This window comes from Lepidochelys kempii, chromosome 9 (assembly GCF_965140285.1).
Source record: "Lepidochelys kempii isolate rLepKem1 chromosome 9, rLepKem1.hap1, whole genome shotgun sequence".
In the NCBI taxonomy this organism is placed as follows: Eukaryota; Metazoa; Chordata; order Testudines; family Cheloniidae; genus Lepidochelys; species Lepidochelys kempii.
The window spans coordinates 92,501,003-92,528,314 of record NC_136388.1 but is presented as its reverse complement, the minus strand read 5'-3'; the positions used below and the strand labels follow the sequence as shown (position 1 = coordinate 92,528,314).

General features: G+C 41.5%; 1 protein-coding gene across 7 annotated transcripts in view; it reads left to right on the top strand.

Moving 5' to 3' along the window:
• The window catches only part of AFF2 (ALF transcription elongation factor 2), a 472,316-nt gene that overhangs the window by 405,849 nt on the left and 39,155 nt on the right, over positions 1-27,312 (top strand). For 6 of the 7 annotated variants that reach the window (XM_073358388.2, XM_073358393.2, XM_073358387.2 and 3 more), the window contains 2 exons: positions 1,345-1,559; positions 7,453-16,715. In XM_073358388.2, the coding sequence (XP_073214489.1) occupies positions 1,345-1,559; positions 7,453-7,574 (337 nt within the window). In that variant the 3' untranslated portion in view covers positions 7,575-16,715. Of the gene's footprint in view, positions 1-1,344; positions 1,560-7,452; positions 16,716-27,312 lie in introns of those variants that run through there. The other variant, XM_073358389.2, reaches the window with a different exon arrangement.

The following is a 27,312-nucleotide window of genomic DNA, read 5'->3' as shown; positions in this document are numbered from 1 at the left end:
GTAGGTCACACCAGTACTCAACTACTCTCTCCATTCTGTTGGGGCAAATTGTTCCTCTAGTCCAGAAGCTACCTGGCAGCAGCCAGTATGTGCGAGATGTGGGGTGTTCTTCACATATCCTTACCCCCATGCATAAATAGGGCCTGATCCAGCACCTATTAAAGTCAATAGGAATCTCTCCAAAGAATATTGTGGGTGATGGATCAGGTGGAACAGAAGCAGCGCGATCTTTCAGCTGCTCCACAGCTGAAGCAGTGATTGCTGCCTGACAGGGAAAGGGGCATGGAATCCCCGTTCTGCAAAGTTTGGCCCCTTTCCTCCATGCCGAGGGGCCCAGAAGCAATTCAGCCTGTATTTAAAGTGTTTTTATGGCAATCCTATGCATTTGTTTGGCTCCAAATGTGGGGTGGGGGAGGGAGATTTTTGGAACCCTTAATCGTGTTAAAAAAGACCAATTTTCAAGGAGAAGAGCTGCGTGTGAGCATTCAGCGCTGTACAGTTCTAAACATGTGAGATTGCAGTGGATGACCTCCATGCTGCCTGCAGCCAGCAGGTGATTCCTAATTGCTGGTGTTAGAATTAAAAGAAAATCTATATGAGAACATTAGTGCTGCACTAAGTAGGTAACTTAAAACACTGCTCTTTATAAAACAGTGTGCAGATGAACGGCTGGCAATTAGAAACAAATCTTCATAGCAAGCCTTAAAGAACCCTATAGAGATATTCATAATTGTACAGTACCCTGAGTGCCTAATACTGCTCTGCGGGGTGCTTTTAAGAATTGCACTTTGCTTATTGTGGTGACTGTATTTGTAGCAAATTGTCATTGTGGTTTCCACGGAATTCTTTGATAATAATAAACCAATATTATACACTGAGTGTTTTCTAACTGCCAATAGCAGCTTCTGGCAGCTAGTAGAAAAATCATTACAGCTATGAGATACTTCTTTCTCTGAAAGATTGCTGTATTTGTCAGAGGTTTTTTTTTTAAATAACAGGTTCATTTGTGGGGGGAATTAAAGCCCTTTTTTAATTTCAGTCAGTCCCAGTTTATAAACCTCTCCTCTCTTGTAAAGCAGGAGATCATCACTGAACATCTCCTCTGGACTGGGTCTAGATTTGATGTTAAGGTTCCAAGTCTGCTGGGGAGAGAAATGAAGCAGGGTGACCAGATGTCCCGATTTTATAGGGATAGTCCCGATGTTTGGAGCTTTGTCTTATGTAGATGCCTCGTACCTCCCACACCCTGTCCTGATTTTTCACACTTGCTATCTGGTCACCCTAAAAGGAAGTGATTTTAAATGAAGTGTGTGCATGAGAACAATTCTCCTTTCTTTTTTCCAGGAGCACAGAGACTCCATCCCCCATGTCTCTCAGTCCATCTCCAGTCAGTTCTGTAGGGAGCAGTGCAGGCACGGCGGGGTCCTCGTCAGCAGGAACCATCACCATCCCCCAGCGCATCCACCATATGGCTGCCAGCCATGTAAATATCACCAACAACGTCTTGCGGAGCTATGAGCACTGGGACATGGCCGACAAACTGACTAAGGAGAACAAAGGTGACTTGTTCAGTTTCTTCCTTTTGCTATTTTGGTAGCTGAAATGCAATTATTATTTTAGTTATCATTGGGGATTGAACCCAGGACCTCCTGAGCTCAGAGAATAAGCCTCTTCAGTTTGAGCAAATGGACCAAGTCCCCTTGTTGGGGATAGTAGCCAACTCATATCATCTGTGTATCAAGCACAGCAGGGGGCCGTGTAACACACACTGAACAGTGGGTTATAAGAGCAGCTGGCAAATATCTGAACAAAGATTGGTTTCAGAGTAGCAACCATGTTAGTCTGTATCTGCAAAAAGAAAAGGAGTACTTGTGGCACCTTAGAGACTAACACATTTATTTGAGCATGAGCTTTCGTGAGCTACAGCCATTGAATGCATCCGATGAAGTGAGCTGTAGCTCACGAAAGCTTATGCTCAAATAAATGTGTTAGTCTCTAAGGTGCCGCAAGTCCTCCTTTTTTTTTTTTTGAACAAAGATTGTGCCCCGAGTGATGCCTGCTTTTGAGTCGGTGAATACGTTCCCCATTTCAGCCTCTCGCAGAGTACTGAGGCTCTTTTCATATTGCTGTCGTCATCCAGTAAAGATGACTCACATGTTAGTTAGGATAATAAGTGAACCGTAGATGTTCTATTTGTTCACCTGTGAGCCTGATTATGACATGTTTGTTAGAAACCATGACCTTGGTTTTCCTAAGATCAGTCTTTGCAAAAAGAAAAGGAGGACTTGTGGCACCTTAGAGACTAACCAATTTATTTGAGCATGAGCTTTCGTGAGCTACAGCTCACTTCATCGGATGCATCAGTCTGTGATTCAGTTAATTTATTCAGATCAAGCATAAGCCTTTACCATGGTTGACTCAGAGCAGTGTTGGCAAGCAGTTCATGGCTGGTTTACAGTGACTTCAATGAAGTTGGAAGGGGATGTAACTAAAGGTTCAATTTGGCTCACTAGGGACAAGCCATAGACCATCATTCAGGTCCCACCCTGTTCCTACTGAAATAAATGGCAACGTACCCCTGGACTTCATTAGTGCAGGAACAGGGCCTAACTGGGCAATGTTCTGTTCATAATTTGCTCATCACGTTAGAGCAGAATAAAATCTTATATAGATGCCTGCAGCTTGATGTTGCTCCCATTAAAGTCAATGGCAAATTTCCACTGACTTTAGCGGGAGCAGGGTCAGGTCTTAAAGTGTTCTACCTTTGAATGATAACTAGAACCAGGGACAATACTAAAGTACATGTCCAGGCCTCCCCACCATTTCCGGTGTTAATATACATTAGTAAATTTGCTAGCAGTGCAATCATTTGGGATTTTTTTCTGTAGTTGCATCCATTTTCAAAACATGCTGAAGTAATTCCTTTTTAAATGTGCTGCAGAATTTTATCAGTGGCAATGCAGAAGGGTGTTCAGATAGGAGAATGAGATGACAATAATCATGTAATTAGCTCTGTGTGTTGTGGAGTTGTTAAATGTTCTGCTTGATATTGAATCAAAATAGCTCGGGCATTCAGCCAGCAGACAGAAAATGTACCCAGCAAATGTTATCAGTCCCCGAGCTGGATGGGGAAGAAGCTGCTGAATCTCATTCTGCATCTTTATGCCCTACTCTCTTCTTTGTTCTTATTTTGATTTCTGTTCAAATGAGCCTGGTCCTACAAATGCCTTATGAGAGTAATCCCTATTCATACGAGTAGACCCATTGACTTTAGTAGAACTAGTTGCATCAGTAAGGGTTTCTCACATGAGCAGGATTTAGAGGATTGAGCCCCTAGTCTTAAATTTCTTTCCTTTTCTTTCCTTTTTTCAGTCTGCAGTGGACACATAGCTTGTGTTGCTGTTTCATTTCATTTTGGTATGAGAAGCCATTGAAGGGAAAAATGAAGTTTACAGCACTTCATATGGTGTCCTCTTTTGCATTCTGGGCAGAGAGACATATTTTCTAGTTAAATATTAGCTTAAAAATGCATACTTGAACACTGTTATACTAAAATTTGAAAAATTGGGTAGAAATAAAAGATAATGCTAATATAAGGATTTCTACTATAGCCACTTTTGTTGAAATCTACAGGTTTTCAATATATTGCATGACAAAATGTCTTTGATGGGCAAATAATTAAAATATTTCAACATGAGAAATAACAATTTCATGAAAATTAGCTTCAATAGTAATAGTTATTAGTGGTTTTCATTTGTAGATCTCAAAGCTTTGTACAAAAGTTATTGTTAGAGCTGATCAAAACATGTTTTGTTGGTTGGTTGGCTGGTTGTTTTGTTTTCCCTGCAGAAAATTTCAAATTTTTGGTGAACAGTCAAAATCTGAAATATTTCCAGTTGGAAGTGCCCCCAACGTGCTTCATGGGAGGTGTAGTTCAGGTGTTTCATATTTCCATTCTCCTCTGTGGGACAGGCTCCCTAGCTGGACTACATCTTCCCCTTTTCAGCGTAGACATACCCTTACTTGAGTATTATGGAATCAGGGCTGTTTTAATACACATTGCATCATTTTTCCCTCAAGGAGAAACCTATCACATCTATAGCAATTTAGGCCTGTTTGATCCAGTAAATTTCAGTCTAATGTTCTTTCATATAGGTTTAATTAGTTGCTTCAGCTTGTAGCATGCTAGATACGTGTTTTCAGATTGGGAAACTGAAATTAGTTTTGACATTTAAAGAAATTATTATTTATTTGAATATACAATCGTGCAGATCACTGGAACGTTGGCAAGACTCTGGATTTTTTCACTCCTAATTCTGTTGATTTCACTTGGTGGGAAAAAGACACAGGAAGGAAGATTAAAGTACCTGCTAGTTGCCATTTCTTTACATACCTGGTGATATCCCTAAGATTTTTTTAGGCTTACCTCCAGCCATACTGCTTTGTTCTGTGATACAGTCTTATCTCACCAGGTGATTCAGTTGTTTGTAGTGTTGCTGTAGCCATGTTGGTCCCAGGATATGAGACAGACAAGGTAGATAAAGTAATATATTTTATTGGACTAACTTCTGTCGGTGGAAGGGACAAACTTTCAAGCTTCACAGACCTCTTCTTCAGGTCCAGGGAAAGGAAACAGAGTGTCTGAGCGAAATACTAGCTGGGACAGATTGTTAAGCATAAGGAGTTAACACATGTTGTGGGAAACCACTTCCAATGAAGTGGGCAATTGAAAATTAGATTGTTAAGCATAAGGGGGTCACACATGCTGCAGGAGCCCACTTAAAATGAAGTGGGCAATTAAGGGTTAACAGGCAGTGGTATGTGTTCCCAACTGTTGTAATGAGCCATAAAACCAGCGAGTGTCTGTGGAGTCCATGGTTTTAGTGTGGAGCAGAGTAATGAATTTAAGTACCCGGGCTCAGCTTTTGAAGGTGTTGTGCAGGTTTCCCTTGAGGACAAGTATTGAAAGGTCAGGTATGGAGTGATAGATTTATGAAAAGTGCTTGCCCATGGGTGATAGCGTGTTTTTGTCTGTTATCATTTTTCTGTGGGAGTTCATTTGCTTAGGTGATCAGGATCAGACTGGGTCAATACACGGACAGAAGACCTCCAAGAAGCCCTCAGATGCTGGAAGCAGTACTATGGTGATGCAGTAGCTGACATCCATCCTTCAGAACCCTAGTGTTGGGGATAGATGGCACGGTGCTGAGGGAATCACTCTGTTTTAGATGAGATGATACCAAGGGGTCTTGACCACTTTTTATTGTGATTATTAGTTACCATTGACATTATGGTAGTTACTGATTATGCTAGGCATGGTGAACACAACACACTGAGGGTATGTGTATGCTGAAGCTGGTGGTGTGATTTCCAGTGTGGGTCATACTCACACCAACTCTGAACCAGCCAGCGTGCTAATAATAGAAGAGTAACCACCTCCAGCCCAACTACATATCTAGGATTTCAGACAGGATCATACTCATACATACTCTGAGAGACAGCTACTGCCCTATGAGTTTACAGTCTGAATAGATGAGACAGACAACGGGGTGGGAGAACATGGGGTGAAATCCTGCCCACTGAAGTCAATCTCAAAGCTCCTATAGACTTGTTCTCTTTGTGGGGTGAGGAACATCACGGCCTTCTACTCTTTCCTTCACCCCCTGATGTGATTAGAGATGGCCTGTAGGCCCACTCCTAAATTTGACGTTTTCATGGAGTAGGGATCGAGGATAGCAGTCCAGCTCTTTGTGGGATATTTCGCTTTCATTCCCCTTCTCAGGGCAGCGTCTCAATGCCGGGAGCTCTTTCACCCTCGGGTGTTTCCATTTCCTCGTTGCCATGCTCCCCAAACTCACCTATTATGAGGGCCTGAAGTTGCTGAAGATGATCAGGGCTAGTGGGTGGCTGAGACTGCAAGGCGTGTCTCTACCTCTCTCTCTCTCTCGGCTCCTCCTGCTGCCACAACACCAGAAGCTGCAAGGAGGGAACAGATCCAACAGAGGTTGTTGTGAGTTGCAGAAAAGGAGCCTCTATCATTTCAAGAGTAGCTTCTGGTGACTAGGTGAAGGTACTATAAGAGAATCACTGCTCATTCCCAGCTGTTTCAGTCATGCAAGCAACAACTGAGAACCTGGCACACACAGCAGAAAATCAAGACCAACCGAGTCAAAATGCGACCACTAGTAAACACTGTAGTAATGTTCTAGCCAGTTTCCATCTTGGATATTCTGCCTGTTTAAAGTTTCAACTTGCAGTTTCAATTGCATTCAGTATTCTTCAGCTCCTGTCATATAAGCGCTATGTAGTGTTAAGAAGCTGCCACAGTTTCACTCCAGAGGTGGCTGCATTTTGTCAGCAAGTACAGTATCTACTGTAGTTTCTGTAGCAGTTTGTAAAAGATTTTGAGGTCTTCAACTGAAAACAATATAGAAATGTAATATATTTCATAGAAAGACAGATAGTTTACAATACAATAATTTCAGCAAGACAGATTTTGTATCACAATGTACGTTTGTTATGTGGTTTATATTCATTATGTGACATATAATGGCCTGTTTATAACTGTTGGCAACACAAGCCAGTTTTCTGAATACATTGTTTCCTTTATGTCACTTCTGTATCATTATAATATTCAAAGGGGTGGATATTCAACTCCAACATCACAGTTTGATCCCAAGTAGTAGTATAAGGGGAAGTCTTTTTACTTACGTCATACCATATATTTTTTTCCATATATACAATGTAGGAAGGTTTGTGAGATGGCATATACTATATATATCACTGAGCAGTGTGGGTAATTAACCACTAGAAAAGCTTGCCTAGGGACATGGTGGATTCTCCATCACTTGCAGTCTTGAAGACCAGACTGGTTATCTTTCTAAAAAATGTTCTACAGTCTAAGCCGCCATGATGGGCTTGCTGCGGAAATGACTGGGTGCGGTGCTTTGGGGTCTGTGTTATAGAGAAGGTCAAACTAAGTCATCAGGGTGGTTCCTTCTGGCGTTAAAATCTGTGAATCTATGAATCTATGAATCACAGTCCTGAGATATCTTATCAAGAGTCATTCATGCATGCTAGGTCTGCAGGCTCATGAGCTTCTGAGAACTCACTAGTTGCTTCATAACCACTGAGCGTGAAATAATGACGGGCTTGCTACGGAAATGACTGGGTGCGGTGCTTTGGGGTCTGTGTTATAGAGAAGGTCAAACTAAGTCATCAGGGTGGTTCCTTCTGGCGTTAAAATCTGTGAATCTATGAATCTATGAATCACATCTATGAATCACAGTCCTGAGATATCTTATCAAGAGTCATTCATGCATGCTAGGTCTGCAGGCTCATGAGCTTCTGAGAACTCACTAGTTGCTTCATAACCACTGAGCGTGAAATAATCTTAATTAATGTATTTCTGCACAGTTACCTGAAACAATGACTCCATTTCCTGTGTTGCAGAGTTCTTTGTAGACCTGGACTCAGTCATGGGACCATTAACACAACACAGCAGTATGACCAGTCTGGTCCGTTACGTTCGACAAGGACTTCACTGGCTCCGCATGGAGGCACATTTGTTGTAGCAACTGCTGCCCTCTTCATAACATCCCCGTTGTTCTACCTCTACCAGGGCACAGACGATCACTGGTGGAACTCCACTCATTTCTGGAGCTTGATTCATGTAACTTCATTTTTATTGCCTTTTTTTTTTATATCTTATCTATTGGAAGTAGAAGTCACCATAAATGGAACTTATGACTCAAGAGCAGTATGTGTTGTACCATCTAATCATTTTTGACAATTTCTATGCCTTGCGTCTCCTGGATCCTGCTATCCTTATGTGCTTTATGGAACGGTACATTCCCTGCAGTATTGTTTTAAGTCGACACTGCCTTCGAGTGAAAATAAAAAAAAGCACTTTGAGAAGATATGGATTCCTGAGAAACAGTACAAAACGTCTTAAATATATGAGGGTATATATGAAAATTCTCTTCTGAAATAAATTAGTAGAAGTTATAGCCATTCACTCAGAATTGTCCTCTGAACCCAAGCCAAGCTGTTCACTGCTTAGTTCTGGCATCATTACCTGCAACTGTTTATTGCTAAGATTTCCTACTTTATATAGGCCTGGTCTCTAAAAAAGGGCTCTGAACATCTTATAGGTATGTAGCGTAAAATCACCAAAGGTGTCAAGAGATAAAAGATTGGGAGGAATGATTAAAGAAAGATGCCACACTACGCAATGAGGTTTTGATATTCTTTTCTCTTTATTGTTGGCTTACCAGTTTAAGTGGGCAGAACAAGGCAGTTGATTAGGCAATTTCAAAACATTGGCTTTCATAGTCTTAGCTACCATTCATGTACTCAATCGGTGAACTTTCTGTCCTACTGTTTGGTCTCAAGCAAATATTCCTCCATGATTTTTCTTGGCAAACAATCTCCTCTTGCAAGCGACTCAGTGACAGCACGTGTTAACAGGAGTGCTACATTATAAACATTGATATTGTATGTGAAAGTATGGATTCTTGATGAGATTCGCTAGCAATTTAACTGGCTGCTGCTGAGGCACTTCCAACACCCTGGGGCATTAATTTACACCTGTTTTGTTGATTTCCAAGCATTAGAAGCAGACAGTATTATCTTACTTTCTTGAAAACAATGACAAATTAAAGGCAATCACTAGATTTACCCAAAAGCAACATATTTGCTTCATAATGGCCATGAATACTTCAGTCTCCCAATTCTCCAAATTACCCATTTTCCAATTTCCATTTTTATTTACCCATGCTGTCATATTTTGACCATTCCTTTAACGCATACATAATCATGAGACAATTCAGAGAAAATTTCAAAGCAATCTTGAATAAATTAGACCATTTCATTCACTCGTTCCTTTTTTTTTTTTTCCTTATAAGCTGCGTTGGTCTTGTGGCAGCCCTGCAGGAAGCAATTGTGCATGAAACAAAACAAAATGAATTTATATCGGTAATTTACAAGACTTTAAATGGCCTCATATCATTCTTGATGTAATGCTGGCACACCTTATCAAACTGTAAATTTCATTTATATAAACAAAAAAAACCCCTCCTGGCAATGTAAATATCATTCTGGGTCACATCTCACTGAAATAACATGACATGTGTATTAAGTATCATCCAGACATTATTTAATTGTAATTTCCTTTTGATATATAAGCCTGTATATCCTTTAATCGGGCAAGATATTGGATTCTACTAACTGGATTGTGACCAGATAAATAGGACAAATTTGCATTTAAAAGGTTCAGACTGCTAGGTTTTTAAAACAGGTCTTACACGTTTCCAATAAGGATTGCGCCCAATCCATATTTTAAGATAAACTTATCTTTTTAAACAATTGTGTATTAGCTCCTATTAATAAATACCTTTAAAAATTCTATAAATCATAATATTTTGTTCCACAACAAGGTCTTGTAAATGTAGCCAGTGTGGGAAGTATACCATTAGATAAATCATGCTGATGGGGTAGTCTATAAAGGACAGAACATGCACATCCTGGATTAGTTTTACATTCCTGTTCCGAAAGTAAGCAATGTACCCTTATCTGTTCTTTGAGGAGTTCAGGTAACATGGCTGAAACATGAATCCAAAAGAACTTATCATACTGATTCTGGCTCCTTTTTCTAATGAATAAAACCAGGATATCAAGAACCCTTCATAACCATAAAAAGAGGGTGATTTTCAAACACGCAGCTTTTTATTTAACAGATGAGCATCGGTGTTTCTGATAACTGAACTGAAGTATTGATGGGTTGGTTGTGACCTACGTTTTTCATTCTCTTTGTAAGGCCTCTCCTATTGGATTGACTAACTATTCAGCGTAATGAAGAACATTGTTCTCTCTTATTATTTTAACGTAGACTGAAATCCTAGCCTGCCATGGATTTACGAAGGCTATATATATATATATCTTGAAATACAATCTTCAGAGACATGACTGTTCAAAGAGTCAGCTACCCTCTCCGAGTCAGGGTATTATCTTTCCCCTGTTGCTTGTAGTAAACAGACGCCTATCTCAAAATTTAACATACATTCACATCTCCTTTACCTAGACAGCTTAGAGAATTAGCCAACCTGATTTTGCCTCCTGTGACTTAGTTTGAAATGTATGTTGAATCAATGGCACAATTATAAGAAGTCCAGCAGTCAAGCCTAGGATCACAAGCCAACATACTATTTAGCAGTCTTGTTTCAAAAGCAGCTTAGAAACAAATTAAACATGGAGAGTGAATTACCTTCTTATCCTTGGGGATGATGCTTCTTTTGGGTTAGTTATTAAGGATTATTGCACTTTTACAGGCACTATATTCATCACCTTTCAAATGCCAACATGGCATCTTCATGGAGTAATTGTACTCTTTAAATTATCATTTCAAGTAGATTTCATTGAATGAAATTGTTTGCTTGTTTTGAAGGGGAAGAGTTTTGATGTATGAGGGGATAATGTATCTGCCTGGGCTTTTTCTCTGTCACCCTGTCAAAGACCGTGAGAGAGGCCCCCAAAATTATGAGGCTGTCTTCAAAATCATGAGGTTTTTTTCATAGCATATTTTGTGTTCCTTTTATTTGTCTTATCATTTCTGAGTCTTTAACCAACACTCAAGTCATGTTTTCAAGCGTCCCGCCATAACCATGAGAACTAGAAATATCTTTTTTTTTTTTAATGAAAGCTGGAATACTCATGCAGGTTCCTGATACCTGCAGCTGGGTTTTCAGAAAGACACCAAACATTGCAAGAGGTGGCATGTTAAGTGATGTTTAGATCAATATGCATAGCACTATGGTAAAGGGAACACACAGGCTAAGGACTAAAGTCTAAAATATCGGGGATCCATCAGTGCAAAATGACGGTGCAGCAAAGTCCAAAGTGCTCAAGCAAGGTCCTTACACACCTTGTGGTGGGCTTCATTGGTCTTAAATGGTGGGTATGGCCTTGTGCCTACTCTGAGAACAGTATGTATTTCCCAGACACATGATGTTCATTAAGGAACTGAGGTCCATAGTAGTGGATGCTGTTGAGGGGAAAGTTTAGGAATGCTACCATATGCCTCATATGGTCGCATCAGTTGCTCACCTGAAATATAGGGCTAGCTTTTCCTAGGGCACTTCTCACTCAAGAAAACTTCCTTTGCGAGTAGGGAAAGTTTGGACCCGAATACAAATTGCAGGATTTGGTCCATTGTTCACACTTCTTTAGCTTTGCTTATTTAAATAATTTTTTTTTAATCTGGATTTTTATTTTTTTCCAGTTGAGCTTGTCATTTTGTTGGGAGCATTTGGTGGCATCCTTCCCAGCATGTTTCTCAGAGTTGAGTTTGGCCCTCTTCTTGCTGTTGCATGACCTTTGGACTCTTGGTCACTTAATAAGCTCAGTGTGTAAATACTGATTGTTTTATTTATAGGTGACCTCACTGGGAAGATAGGGGAGGTCTGTTGTCTTTAAAAAGACTCAAGGTCAAGGACTTTGGTTCCTTCTTATGAAACAAAATTATCCACATCCTAGGTTAGTATATAAGACGTTAACTCTGAACCTTTAATTTCTGGGGTGCTTCTAAATTCAAAGATTTTTAGGATATTCCTCCCTGAAAACTTTTTGACCAACTTTTAGCTACTTTGAAGGACATATTTTTGTCATGTTGTTTTTGTGGGTATTTAATTCTATTTTTTTAAACAAATTATTATTTCAGGGAAAGAAAGCTTAAAAGGCTGAAAGGCTCAGTGGCAACAATGGGACCTTTAATAACTGTTTGGAGATGTAAGAAAAGTTTGGTTACAAGGAAGTGAGCAGTGAGCTTCCTTGATGAAGCATTACTTTTATGTGGTAGCGGGGACATTAATGTGTCCCTCTGTAGAAAAGGGCCCTTACCCCCAGTCAGATAATGTGCCCCATTCTCTTGTCCCAAGCAAACTGAAATACAGTAGAAAGCAATGGCATCTGCACAGGCTTGATCCTGTCTTCATGGAAATCAGTGGCAAAGCTCCCATTGACTTTCATGGTGAAGGATCAGGTCTTATATGCATATTCCATCAGCATACCATAGGGAGTATTTGCCACATTTACTCAGACCACCAGGCCATCCAGTATCCTTCCTCCAGCAGTGACCAGTGTCTGATACTTCTGAGGAAAGCAAAAAAAGTCTCAATACACCCATAATATTGCATATTAAACATATTGTGTGCGTATCATCCAGCTGTGCAGACCCCACCCGCTGAGGTGTTGGTATAGCACATGAAAGGGCCTTTGAATTGCTAGCAAGTCTACCTGATTTTATTGTATTTCGGTGGGAATTCTGGAGAAGGAAAGATAGCGAGAAAGTTTAAAAATAAGGGCCACTCCACCATCCTTATGCTCCTTGCCCCATTTGCAAGTTTTACTTTATGTAGCATTTAATGATCAAATGTGCGCCCCCTAGAGGTGATTTTTATAAAGGCAAATAAGATAAATCATGTTAGGATTGGAAGAGGTCCGTTTCTTGACCCTCCTACACTTCCAAAACAGAAAACCTGTTTTTTTGGCCAGTTTTTGTGCAGTGTCTAGCACAATTGGGGTACTGGTCCATGACTGAGGTTCCCAGGCACTATGATAATACAAATAATAAATAAGAAGAAGCTCCATAGACACAAAATCATATCCAGGCATTCTGTATTGTCTAATAATATATAGGCTAAGTGCTCAATCATTATGGTCCTCACTATCTTAACTTTCCTAATGAGCAGCCAGTGTTTTTCCCTGATTAAAGTTCAGTTGTGGTCATGTTTTGGGGGTCTTTTACACAGCCTATCTCTAAGTTTTACTCTTGACAGTTTTATTTCAGCTAGCACTTTTCAAAGCCGTTTGATGTATTTTTGGGGCGGTCTTCAGATAGCAGCAAGCCTGATTCTGATCTCACACCAGTTTAAATCCATTGAAGTCAAAGGGCCTGATTTGGCTCTCACGTAGCATGTAGACCAATGTGACTCGGTAGGTTTACACTGGCAGAAATGAGTGCCGTTTCAAACAAAAGGCGTTACAGAGTAAAACTGGTGTTAGATGAGAAACTTACTGTGTCAGAAATACTACATAAGAAGTACCATGAAGATGATTTGTCCGTGGAATCAGAGGGTACGTAGAAATATGTATGGCAGAAATGTGAAGCAATGTTTAATGAAATTGGAAACCTACTGAAGAAGGGATGACTTCATGAGTGTGACTTTCTGAATTTGACCTGTTTGTACATCTGTGAAAAGGGATTTATTATTATTGATATGCCTGATGAAACCTGTCGGCTGTGATATTATGTCATGAGAAGGCCTTGTGCACCTCAACCCTGTCTGATGAATTAACCTGCCTTACTGTGTGGCTCCATGACACAGTGCACTAATATTGTCATTACAGTCCCTTTCTTGTAGCAAGGTCATTTTTTCCCCCACAGAACTTCACCAAGGACTGATTCCAGGGACCCAGAAACCAGCCCACATAGCAGTCTGTGGCCTGGGTACCTCTGGCATAGGTAGATGAAGAAGTCCCGCCCCTACCCCCACCCTACCCTCAGACTATGGAGCAGCTGCAGATCACAAGGGTACTTGAGCCTCCTGCCTCATGGGGTTCCAGAGCTATGCCTCCAGTCGGAGCCTGAACATCTACACTTGTGTCCCATTAATTTCAATGATATTAACTAATGAGCAAGATGAGCTGGATTTGTGTGTGAACCAGTTTGGGTCTTTAATTCTACTTTACTGGAACGTGAGTTCCACTATATGCAAATTCCATTCCAACAAATTCCAACAATGCTTTACTCCCCATATTGGGCTTGATTCTACTCTCAATAACAACAGTTTTGCACTGGTGTAACTTCATTGACCTAAATGGAGTTACTCCTGATTTAGACCTGTATCAATCAGAGCATCAGGCTCATAACTGAGTTTCATTATAAAAAATACTTAGGGAAATGTTACTTATAATTTAGGGCTAAATCCCACATTACATACTGGGGGCCAAATGGTGCTCTGACCAACAGCAGTGGCAATCTAGAGCAACTCAAATGTCTTCAATGGAATTCTCTGGTCCAAATTCTGTTCTTATTTTACCCTTAATAATGGAGTGATTGAGATCAACATTGGGCTCATTATGCCAGATCCTCAACTAGGTTAAATCAGTTACTTAAGTGGAAGTAACTGTATCTTAGGTCGGATCTGACTCACTGAGTTCAGTTTGGTTACTCTAGATCTACGCTGGGGGAACTGTAAGCAGATTTGATCTGTGACCAGCCCATAAATGTACTCAGCCCCTACTTAGGTAAAAAAACTTTGACTTCAGTGGGATATAAGTGTGAGGCAGAACATCAGGGATTTGACCTACTGGCATGATGCATTTACTCCAGAATTTTTCAATTAACTGAATAGCTGGCAACAGCAAACTCTTTCTATGCTTCATGAAAAACCAGAATACAAGATCCTCATGTGATGTAGGTTGGTGCAACTCTATTGATTTCAATGGAGCTATTCCAATATACACAGCTGAGGCTCTGGCCCATAAACCCAAACCTTTTTTAATTTTTGGCCAACATATCTCTGTGCAGGGGAACTCCCAAAGCTTTATCATCGCACTTCTTGTTTATTGACCATGCTAATGAAGCTATTCCTGTTTTGTCTATAAGGAAATGGACTTTGCAAAGCAACGAAATCTAGAGTACTTTGTAAAGCCACATTAGACCACACAGCCTGGAAGAAGTACCCTCAGAACTGAGAATAACTCAATAGCTAGTGCTGTCCTGTGTTGTGTCTGATGTCGTTTAAATTTTCACTCTGCGCTTCCCCTGCTGATTTTTACGTAGGACGTGAACAATGATTGTAGGTTTCTGAAAGTCATCAGCCACATCCCCAGATGCCTTCCGTCAAGGTAGCTCCATTGATGTCAGAGCTGATTTACACAGCCTGAACGGGGCCTGTATAGTTTTACAGCCTGTGCTGTGTGAATTAAGTGCAGCTCTACAAATATATACTCAAGCTGTTTTCTAATAGTTAAAGCATCAGATAATCCCTGCTAAAAGAATTGGAGGTGAATTTCTGCCTGCAGTCTAGTCCTGCAGATTGTTTTGTTTTGAACTAAAAGGCATGGTGCAATTTCATTACCCCTCAGTTTAAATATTTCCTGGCATGAGCATTAGCTTACATAGAAAAATGGCAAATACATTCAAATGTTGCGTAAATACTTGCAGTATAAAGATGGAATCTGTTACTCCTGCTCAAAGACATTTCAGAGGGTTGAAGTGTATTTTCGAAGCCAAATGAAATTTTGTATATTTAAAAATCATTGAAAATATGTATTAAGGGCGCAATTCTACAATTCTTACTTACACTGAGCACCTTAATCCACAGTTAGTTCCAATGAAATCAGTGGAGCTAACTACAAGCAGACTAAGTTACCGCTCATCATTAGGATGGCAGAATTAGGGCCTAAATAGGTTACTTGGATGCAGTCAGGAGTTTAATTTTAGCCATATATGTCATGTGAGGACACTCATAAACTCGGTGTACATTTTATCCAAACTGACAGTCCCAGTAATTCCACAGACTATTGTATATTTTATTCCTTCGTGTATTTTCGTGACATCTCTGGATTGCATATCTTCTTCTGAATCTGAAATACTCTTTTAAGAAAAAAAAATCAATGTTCATGAGGCCTAGGACATATCATTGCAAAGTTTGAAAACAGATTTAGAGATCTGGTTATTTTTGTTTTACCTTCAAGCCATTGTTTTTAAAATGGTACAGTTCGGATTAAGTTTTCTGGTTGCTGAAAAACCGAATAAGATGACTAACATATGGGAAAAGTAATAATGGCAAACTAAAGGGATGTTTGTTCTTTCTACATGTCTTGTTTTTTACCTGCTAGTGTTGGGATTAGTCTAGAAAAATCTGTGATTTCTCACCTCCATCTCTGACTATTGTGACAAAAAGCTCAAATTTGTTTTTTGAGTTTGTTGGGGTTTTTTGTTTGTTTTGGGTGCTTTTTTTGTATGTGTAGAAGTAACCAAAATGTCAGGAACATTTATATACCTTCTGTTCTGGTTACTGGCCACTATGACATCATGAAGACCTCTTGGCCTTCCTACCAAAGTCAGATTTAACTTCTACCTTGATGTTCTTCTCAATTAGCCATTGAAATTAGATTGTAATTTACTAAATACCCCTTTAGCTTGCATTCTTACTTTTGATTTATCCTTGAACTAGCCTTTTTTGTGCGTGTGCAAATATCATATCCATAATTGCTGCAATTCCACAAGGTGTCTTTGTTCTCAACAAGCATGTTATTCTTGTAAAGTTTTACGTATAAGTTAAGATGTTTTGTACAGACCAAGGTAACTGTTAAAATGTCAAGCAATTACTGAAATGTTGTATAGTTATAAAGGTTTGATTTCTTTTGCTTTATATGTATAAAATTGTATCCTGCCTGTTTTGCTTTGTATTTCCAATGTGTTGCACAATTATGCATTTTGTTTACATTTTGTTCCTTCTTAAATAACAGTAATACTTTATGTACAAACATTTTAAATGTACTTTTGTTGTTTTTAAACACAATGTCTCTATATAAATAATATTGGTTGAACTGGTACATTTGTGTCTCTCATAGAGGGGTTAATTATACTGCCAGTGCATTGAATTATTTAAAAAAAACAGTAAAATAAAATTTTTATGAAAATGTAACCCATTTTATAGCTATAAATTATTCTGCATTAAGCTATTTTCTCATTCCTCTCCCAGGATACAATAACTGTGAGTTCTGGTAAGCACTGTTTGCAGGAGAGTTTTCATTGTTTTTAATTTTTAAAGAATTCATTTGAGTCGTTATGCAGAACTGAAGTGATTCAATATTGTGGAGCTAAATTTTGCTGATGCCATTTCTGGCAAGATAAGTGGTATGGCACACCCCCACAGGAACATCCGCAGGACGGTGGGAAAGGATTCTGTCTACCCCCGCCCAATCCTAAATGGCTAAGGAACCGGTCTGAAAAGAAATGAGTTTCAAAATTTGCTGACAACCAGCACAGGACTTACGCACAAATTTAATGGTGCACTTAAATGTACTGGCCTTCTGCACAGGGGTGAGTTTCGTCCCAGGGGCTCACTAGGCATGGCCCAGACCCGGAAACGCCAGGCTTTATAGCCTCATTTCAAAATAGCCCAAGGATTCAGTGCCAAGAATAGCAGCTCAAAAGAGCTGAAAAAGCTCTCAGGAGATGTTTAAGTAGTACGTGATGTGGCTGCATAGTCCACAAGACATAGTCTAATGCAGAGAATGGCCACCAAGGAAGAATTTGAGGGCTAAAAAATCTGAGGCCCCTCTCTGGCCACTGTGGAGTTCATGCTTTGAAGAGGGGAGGTCTGAGAATGGGGATCAGTGTGTTCTAGCACTGATTCCAGCTCCCACCCTTGACAGGTTACTTCTTCCCCTGCCAGGAGCTCCTGTGGGGGAGGTTGATGGGCGGTCACCACTGGGTCAGAATACAGGGGATTTTAGAAATGAAAAGAATGGAATTAGAGGTTGAATCTGGTAGTAATGTAATACTGGGCCAACTTCTCTGGTATTCTCTGGCTTTTTTGCACCACTTTGGCAACAGCCATCGGTGCAGCTTAACAGACCAGTTAAACTGTTTATCAGGTGTATCAGTTTTATTGCTTTTGCCTGTGCAGCATGGGTATCCATAACATACTGTCTCATCCCCCAAAGTCCTACCCTGGACTTAGTGTTAAAACTGGGATGGCTTCTCTGGCGCGGTCTCTTCCTTGGTTCTGCCAAAGTTGTGGTCAAGAATCCAGAGAAGATATTCCCAGGACACTGCTTGATCATTTCGGCTGAGTGAACCAGTCTAATGCTGCCTGTCCAATTCGCCCAGTGTTAGCCGCCAGTAACATGCTGGCAGGCACAGAAACTACCGTGAGAATTGACTTAGCGTAGTCAGCGCCTGTCGTTCTCTGCATGTACAGACTTGTAATTGGCTGTGAAGTGTTCTGTGATCCTTGCGTATGAATGACTCCATATAAACCCAAGTTGTATTTCATTGTGGGTGCCACTGAATGACTCAGGCAGGGAGGGCAAAGTGCCCACTAAAAAGGCATCATTATTCCAATAGCCACTACCCACGTAAAGCCCCACAATACCAAGGACACTCCCCCACCCCCCCGCGGCCACACCTCATGGCTGGTTTCTGGAAGATTTGGCTTTCAAAAGCAGCCCATCTCGAAATGAAAGCGTGCCCTATGGCGGGCTCACCAAGCTGCCTGTAAGGGCAGCAAAAGATGTTTCAGGAGAAAAAAAAAAGAGCTGGCTCAAGAAGAGTGCCTCAATATCCCAGTCACAGAGCCTGAGCCAAAGATCAGAGACTTCGATGAGCTTTCAAGATGGTATCATAATGCCCACGGATGCTGCACTGAAAGTACCATTTGAGCAAGTTACTATTGCCCATAACAGGCTAGAACTGGAGCCCGCTCCTGAGAAGTGCTGAGCTTCCAAATTCCCATTGGTTTCAATGAAAGCTATGGATCTAGAGCAGCCTGCAGGGTCAGCATCTTAGAGAGGCACATAGCTCTGCAATCCTGTCATGGCAAGTCACTTATGTTGCCCTGTTCCCCAGCTGTTAGAGGAGGATGGTCCGGCCCTACTTCACAGGGGCGCCGTGAGGATAAAATCAAGTGACCAGGAGATGCATAAATATTCGGTTGATATGGGCCATGCAAATACTTAGATAAAGACCCACACACACACACGTTTTTGCAAGCAACAAAGATGCATGCGCATACTCAGGCACAAAGTTGAGTTACATCAGGGATGAATTTGATCCATGTTGTAGGCTGCTGGCTACCGCTAGAAAGCTGTGGTACATAGCTGACAGAGCGTGACAACACCACTAAATCCAAAAGGTCCAGTAGCCTCTTTCCATAGCCCAAAGAGGGAGGGAAAAGAAAGAGCAATCTGAACCATTTCACTAAAGTCTTAGGGAACTGCCTGATTAGCCCAAGAAGGCAACATTACAGTGATGGGTCCAAGTGCTGGAAAGGGATTTCTCTTAGCAGCTGCATTTCAAAATGAATTTAAAAATCACTCTGACTTTTAAAAAGGGAATTTTCAGTACATTTTTTCCCCATACAGTGGCCCTGACGTTCAAAGGACTTTACTGTCGGTAAGGTAAATGTGTAACACGCACGACCCATATGTGAAGCTACTGTTGAACGTTAAATCAACGCTATCTCTGGGTGGTGGGTACTTTGATTTCTTTTTGGAGTGGCACCGGTTTTGAAATCACATGGCCACTATTATCCAGGGCCAAATGCTGCGCTCTGCCCCACTGCCCTTAACGTGAGAATTAAGTGGTGCATAGAGCCTCATGTGAGCCCTCGTCATAGGATGAATTTTCCCCCTTCGAATGCTGTAGCACAGAGAAAACTCTGCACTCACGTTTTGGCAACTCTGCATTAACTGCCTATCAAGCAGTAACTAAATAAAAAGGCTCGTATTGTGCTTCAAGCCATTAATTTAACAGCAATCACCTATGTGCTCAGGATAGGCTGGCAGGGAATTATCTGCAATGAGAAGATGCTTGCCAATAAGTGTCACAAAAGGCTTTCGCTGTACCTCAAAGTGGCTGCAAATCAATCAGATCAGGTCTACAATGCCTTTTGTGATTTGGGAGGCTGACTAACCGAGAGGCAGCCTCTCTCCCTAAGGAGGCAGGGGACCTGCACAATGATCCATGCACCTGTTCACATCTATTTAAGCCCTTAGCTTTAAACAACATTTGGGAAGCCCTTAAATACCTTTCTGCTATCAGATTGCTAAGTAAGCAATGGCACTTGCAACCGGGATGTCATACAATTGCCACATGGGAGGGTGCAGGCTGCACTGTTGTGAGTGGGAGGGGAGATGGCCATGAGCCATGGTCCGTGCTGTGGAAAGGGCTGAGGACCCTTAGCATACGGTGAAGGAAATACATTCAGTTGGCACATTCATAAATGCCATGACTGCTCAGGCTTGGACTTAATTGGCGCCCAGGGCTTGTTCTAATCTAGACCTAGGGGAAGGGGTGAATTCCACCCTAAAGACTATTGTCACAGTACGATCAGCTGGGTTCGCTTGCTAACAATCCCTAGCGCTGAATGTCTGGAGGCGGGATACAAAGTCAAAGAGCGCTCTGCACCAGCGCGCCTATAGTCTTCAAGGGTATCCAGGCTACATTGGAATCGAGATGTTTTTAACATATTAACAGGGCAAATGCTGCCTGTAAATAAGGCGAATAAATGAATTCATGCAGCACGGACCTTCAGGCCAGAGCTGGTCAACCAGAAAATACTGATTTGACAAAATCTGAACATTTCACAGGACTATATCAATTTTGTTGAAATTTTTTCAAGGAAAAAAAATTATTAAAGTGTTTTGTTTTGATAAGGTCAAATCATCTCATTTCAAAGGATAAAGTCAAAAATGAAGTCCCTTTGACTTTGTCGAAATGAAGCGCTTTGAGAAGGTCACATGGCTATTTTGACTTTTCCTTGTGATTCAGGCTAAAAGGAGATTTCAAAATGGAAGATTTCCCATGGAATGGCAATTCCAAAGTTCAGCCAACTCTGTCTCAGACACGAGGAGGTCAGCAGACAGCTTTTCTGCCGTTCCTTCCCCTCTGCAGCCTAACTTTCTTGCAATCGCCAACCCCCGTCCCCATCCCACAGTCATTCATTGCCTCTTCGCTTCAGCCTACCTCTTGCTAACCTCCAGTAGTCATCCCTTTCCACCCCATCCAACTGACCTCCCTCCCTTCGAATGACCCCCTTCTTTCCAGTTAGTTAATCCCCGCTGAACAAAACCACCCCAAAACAGTAAAAAAAACCAACCAACCAGAACACTGTGGTATACTGAAAACTGTGTAACAATTACTAGTGGACACTTTAAATGTAAGTACAATCCTATGATATTCAGGATGCCAGACCAGATGATCATAATGGTCCCTTCTGGCCTTAAAAATTTAGGAATCTATTAATCATTTGAGCTGGCCTTTTGGCGACTACAGGCCAGATTCTAACCTTCCTTACACTGATGTTAATGAAATGCCACCTGATGTTGATCAATGCAAGTGAAATCAGACTCCAGCATGAAACTGGTTACCGCCAGCATGAAACCCGTGCAACTCCATTGACTACTATGGTTTTACACAGGTGCAACTGAAATCTTTCAGTCTGTGACACCCAGACTCCACTGACCCAAGGAAACCCCAGGCAGCCTCTCAAATTCAGCCACCTCAGAATCAATGGGGAAAAAAATCTACTTTGTTAATACTAAAAGGCTATGGAATGGCCCACAAAACTCCCACTGATGTGAGTAGCATTTTCAAATGCTGGCAGACTATAGCACAAAACCCAGCGTTAGCTCATCACCGCCACGTACGCTATCAGCCCCCAAAGTTGCTGTGAGCATGTGTTTAAGGCTGAGTCATTGATTACCCTGAAAACCCCTACTTTCCCCTCCTTTTTTAGCATAATCATTTTTCAGCGAGAATGTCAATAAATGCTGGAGACATCAGCAACAACCACAACAAAAAAGCCCAACTGCTAAATAATTCCTGGAATGACTTGTCAGAAACCTTTTATTTACTGATTCCGCGCATTTCATTTATTTCTGGCACGGGGCCAACCTTCCTGACAGTTAAGATTTATTGATTTAATTGCCTAGGGTAACCATGCAATAAAATCATCTCAAAGATAAATTTTCATGGCACTGTGCAGCACTGAAGTAATTTTTCAAGTGCTATGGCTATATTTCTGCAGGTTACAGGTGCAAAATTTGCTTAAAGCAGAAATGTGTCATTATTGTAGCCTGGGTGCACCAGTGTGGTCCCTTTGGTGGGTTTTTTTCTTTTTTTTAAAGAGGGAGAGATAGTGCAGATCTCACAGAGACGAAATGATATTTTCTTAATTGGTTCATATATTCAATGCCCAGGAGAAAGTGAAGCTTCAGTTTAATTAGAGTGGGCTTAGAGGTTATTTACAATGTTATACAGAATCATTTGTTTCCAGCTGTGAGATGCGTTTTAATGCCGGAGCCTCAACAGTAGATGATTGCCATTTGTGACATTATAGTTTATTGAATCTTTAGATCTTTTTATTTACACTGTTAAAGGACTCATTATAGTTCAGAACAACGAGTAAATGAAAAACTCTGATTAATTCCCAGGTTAATGGTAACATTTCTGAAGTCAGAGCGAGCATAAACTTTTAACAATGTAAAATTTTTTCTTATCTCCTATGATTTATTTTGCAGAGGGTCTTCATTTTGCTTTGATTGCAGTATTTAATGGCTTATTACTCTTGCAGCTTCACTCTCCAGAGCTAAGTATTTTATTTTTTTGGTTCTTATACGGTACAAGGCTGTAGGTTTTTTTTCCCCACATATCAAGTCAAAGAGAGTCCTAACATGCTGTTAGTATAGGCATGGTCACATGTTAACGCTGCAGAAAGTACCACTGTTGTGGGCTAATACACAGCCTGAAACCAGCCCCCATGCACGTGTGAGAGGCAGGGAAGATAATCTGTGGGGAAGAAGGATGGTCCACAGGCTAGCATAGTAACATGGGACTTGTGAGACCCAGCTTCAATTCCACTCTCCTCCTGTGCAACCTTAAACAAGTCATTTAGGCCCAGATCCTCCATGGTAGTTAGGTGCCTGACTCTCACTGACATCAATAGGAGTTAGGTGCCTGAATATCTTTGAGGACCTGGGCCTTAATTTCTCTGTACTTCAGTTCCCCATCTGTAAAATAGACATCATATTTGCCTACCCCTCAGGGGTGTTGGGAGAATAAATACATTAAAGATTGTGAAGTGCTCAGCTAGTTTGCTAATGCAGGGCCAGATAAATACTTACGATAGATGCCTGGGATGTATGTATCGCCCAGTGATGTCAATAGGAGCTCTTCTAATGACCTCAGTGGGTGTTGCATAAGGCATGCAGACGCTGTAGTGAAATCCCTGCTCTGCCTCAGAGGCCCTTCACTGATTCGGGGGAGACCCAAGAGTGAGGTGCCAAAGCAGCACCCTGTTGTTTGTTCTCGAGCCACAGCGCCTCGGGTGTGTGCATTTGGCCCCCTGACTAACAAGTGTTCCCCTGCTATCCATTTATACCACCGTCTCTGTGGTAGTTCGTCCCTCACCCAAGCCTCCCGGAGTCTAGACCCAGCCCAATCTAGTGCTGTTGTAGGGAGATAATTTTTACTTTACTGTTATCTCCCTTATGCCCTTTAACAACAACAGGGAATCCATATTGGTTGCCTTCTTCCTCAGCCCCTGTTACACCTTTGGCGCCCTTTTTGCCTTAAGGCGGGAAACTGGGTATGTCACCTGACCTGTAATCTGACCAGCAACTGTATGCTATAAAAGGGTCAGCACGTCTGTCAGACAGGGCTGCCCATCTTAGAGGTAGCATGTGCTGGTGCTGATGCCTATCTGAGAGGCAGAGTGCAGTTGCTTACCCTGCAGGGTAGACTACTTGCCTGAGTTATTCTTACCCTGGTTAACTGTTGCCTGTCCAATAAACCTGCTCTTGTTTTGCATACTATTCATTTTGTCAATTTTCCCCGAGGGAAAATAAGACACCGATGATAGACGCAGGAGCGGGGAGACGTTCCCGAGACTGGCCCTCTGGCCAAGTATAAAATCCAGTCAACGCTGTGAACAACAACATGTGGATGTTTGACCCTGCACAGAACTGTTGCTGCAAGGTGTGGCTCTTGCGGGGCAGGATCCTGCAAGATTATGGAGTTCTTGGTTCTTTGGGAGAGAGAGTCCGCGGCACCTTGTAGAACCAGATGCATCCGGGAAGACCGTAGGTGTCTGCAGTGCAGTCTTATGGGTGGCTCTTAGTACGTTTTCCTGATCTGCAAGGGAGATAGACCAGTGATACTCACACGTCAGTAGTTCAGGAGTCAATTTAGCGACCAACATTACCCAAAGCAGCCACAGTAGTGTGAATTCATAATTATTTTCACAGCAAAATGACTGACCAAGTATTATTACTGTATCACCTACAATTGGTTAATAACATAGCAAAAGCATCCTGATTGGTTAATAATTTAGATTGGTTAATAATTAAATTACACCGTGTTTTGATATCACATGCTGCAAAGAGCCGCAGGAGACACATTAAAGAGCCACTTGCGGCTCGCAAGCCCTCAGTCTGAGTATCACTGAGATAGACTAAATAAATCTTTTATTCCATGTGGAGTACATGTGAGTGTTTATACATGTGATATAGCAGTGTAACACAGACACTGCACCTTGCCTGGTCACTTCCTGATCCCTGTTAACTGTCCCTGCTGCAGGATGGCCCTCTGTTAGGAACCTTTTCCCTAGCATGCCTTTCTGAGGCTGGTCTTCAAGGCTAGTTGCACTTGGCTGCTGCTTGCTGCATAACTCTCTGTTCCATCTGGTAAGCACCTGTTGTGTTTTCCTGTTCCCACTGCTGACCTGGCACAATAGGAATAGTGCAGTTTAAGTGGCATATAGTCATGTCCAGCTGCTCCCAGGAGTCACAGCAGAGATGATAAAGATGACAAGGAGCAGGAACTGCCTTCTTCAGCCTTGGAGATAGGGCTTCCTCCAGGTCAGGGAAGCCAAAGTGGAAGGAAGTATGAGCTGCCAGCACCATGAGACAGCTGCCCCCGGGCTACATGGAGGCCTTCTGTCAACTGGGGACCTTTCTGGAGCGCTCAATTCAGTTTTTAAAATTAAACACACACAAAAACTGCTCTACCTTGGGCGAGCAGCACTTACTCCACAATCATGGTACCATATAGAGACCTTGACAGGTGTCACCTTGTGCTTGCACATCGCTGAGCTGGTCTTGAACAATTTCTCCCCTGTATCATGCACAAACAGGCTTTCTCTTAATGCCATTTTATATGTTTCCGTTCCCCAGCGATTTACTTTTAATGAATGTCTTTATTCTGAACTCTGCAAGGGGAAGTCGTTTTCCCATTAATGCCTCGTTTGTCAATTTACACCTTACATTTATCCAGAGTGCATTTTATCTGCCATTTTGCTCCTGAATGCATTCAATTCTATCTGCCGTTCCCCAGTAGTATGCTCTAGCTTTTGTCAACCCCAAAACACTTCCCATCATCAGCAAAAATCACAGCTTCTTGTTCTTGCAGCAAATCACTAATAAATATACACCTAATACCAACCCCTGGGCACTGTGCTATTAACTTATCTTTATGCTGCAGGGCAGCCACACTGTATGACTGCTTCCTTTCTCATAACCTGTTGTTCCCATGACTAATCGCTTGCCCTGCGGTTATTTGTTTTTCCCACCACTGTAACAAATTAGTGCCTACCTTCAGGAACATATGAATGATTTGGTGGTTGTTATACTTCAAAACGTGGCCATGTTTATCTATGCTACAAGTTAACGGTGTGATTCCCCAGCCCGCGTACACGCCCTTGAATGGAATCGCATCACGCTAACACGAGTATAAATAACAGACCCTGTAGCATGGGGTTGCAGCAGCCGTGCTGAGCGTGTACCCATAGGTTTAAGGTGAGTTTGTGCCCTGCATGGCTCAGACATCTCCTGCTCCTGCAACCAATGCTACCGCAGCTCCACTGCTATTTATATTTGCGCTAGTTCTCATCAAGCAAGCGCAAGTATGTGGATACAAGCAGGGCACTCGCACCCCTAGCTTATAGTGTAGACACGGAACTTCCTGATGTCAGCATGGCTAGAACTAAGAGCTTCCCGCTCAGGACCTGACTAGCCCTACCATATGGGCTAAAGGAGGAGTGCTCTCAGCTATAAGGAGTTATAACAGACCCTTTGGCACTTGAGATTCTATCCATTAGAGAACACTGGTGCACAGACACATTCTCCAATTCATTACCCTGGGCAAAAAATTGAGGGGGGAAAAATTGCTTATTAAATTTGAATTTAATTTTCAAGCAAAAGACCTACAAGGCAAATATCAGCTATGATCTGTTAGTTTAGGTGAGATTGATGACAAACATCACTTTGAGAGGCGTGGGTGAGACAGTTTGCAGCCTTTTGAAAAAGACCAAGCTGCCTCTGAGCTAGGATGTTCAGGGCAAGGTTATCATTGATCTCCGATGTCTTCAATTTTCACACAAAAAATCCCCACTATACACTTCATAGAAGAAGGAAGATTGAATAATAATTTGCTTGTTTGGCACAACCTGTTATTAATATGAAATTGGTTTGCTGGATTATTTTCCTATGGACAAAACAGCTGGAATGTGTGACGCTATTGACAACACTGTTGTGATTCTTATATAAGACACAAGGTTTCCAAAGCTCAGAACCTTTACACTTTCAATTTAACCTCTTTGACCTCTAACTCCGCAACTTCAGCCTTTTATTAGGAGAAAAACTGGGTTAGATACGTTAGGAAGCGTATTAGTGCAAAGAGAGGCAATAGAATCAATAATGTCAGTCGGTTAGACCTATTTATAGAGAAACCACGTCAGCAAATGATAAACTTGTGAGTAAATTGGACGAAAGCCCAGAGCGTTGTACTCATTTGGAGAGCCAAACAGCAACAAACATTATAAGTAATCACAGTGCGCAAAGATGTCAGCCATGCCAAACAGGGATCAGAAGAAGCAAAGAGTGTGCCAGGATAAAAAGAAAGACAGAAGAGATGTTTTCAAGTGTATTATCAAAGGGAAACACGGCATCCTCTTAAAGGTGAGTGGCAACAATGGAGACTGAGTCTATAACATTAAACAACAATAACTTAGTTCATATATAGTGCTTTTCCGCCATAGATCTAAAAGCACTTTACAAAGGACGATAGGTATCATCATCTGTATTTTACAGGAGTTTTGTGCACTTTCTGTTTCCAAAGGCGTTCCAGTATTGTGCATCATTGTAAGATATCACAAATACCATGGGTTGCAATGATTCTTCTGGCAATTGTGATCTTCTGGGATATCTTCAGTTAAACAGGAAATACAATGAAGATCATAGGCTGGGACAAAAGGTGAGATTTAAGCGCAGAGTGCCCCTCCTGGCATAGTTAGGTAAATTTCCATTTAACTTAGTGTCATTTTTCCTTTGTTGCTCCCCCTTAATATGGACAAGGTGGGGAAAATAGCTGCGTACTGTTAAATGAAGCAAGGGTGGATACACAGTTTAGTGTGAGCGGATGAGATGAAGCATCCAAATGAATCCTAAATAATCCCAAGCTCCCAGAACTAACCGAATTGTTAAAGGCTCCTTCAGAAACCTATTTAGTGAGACCAGGCC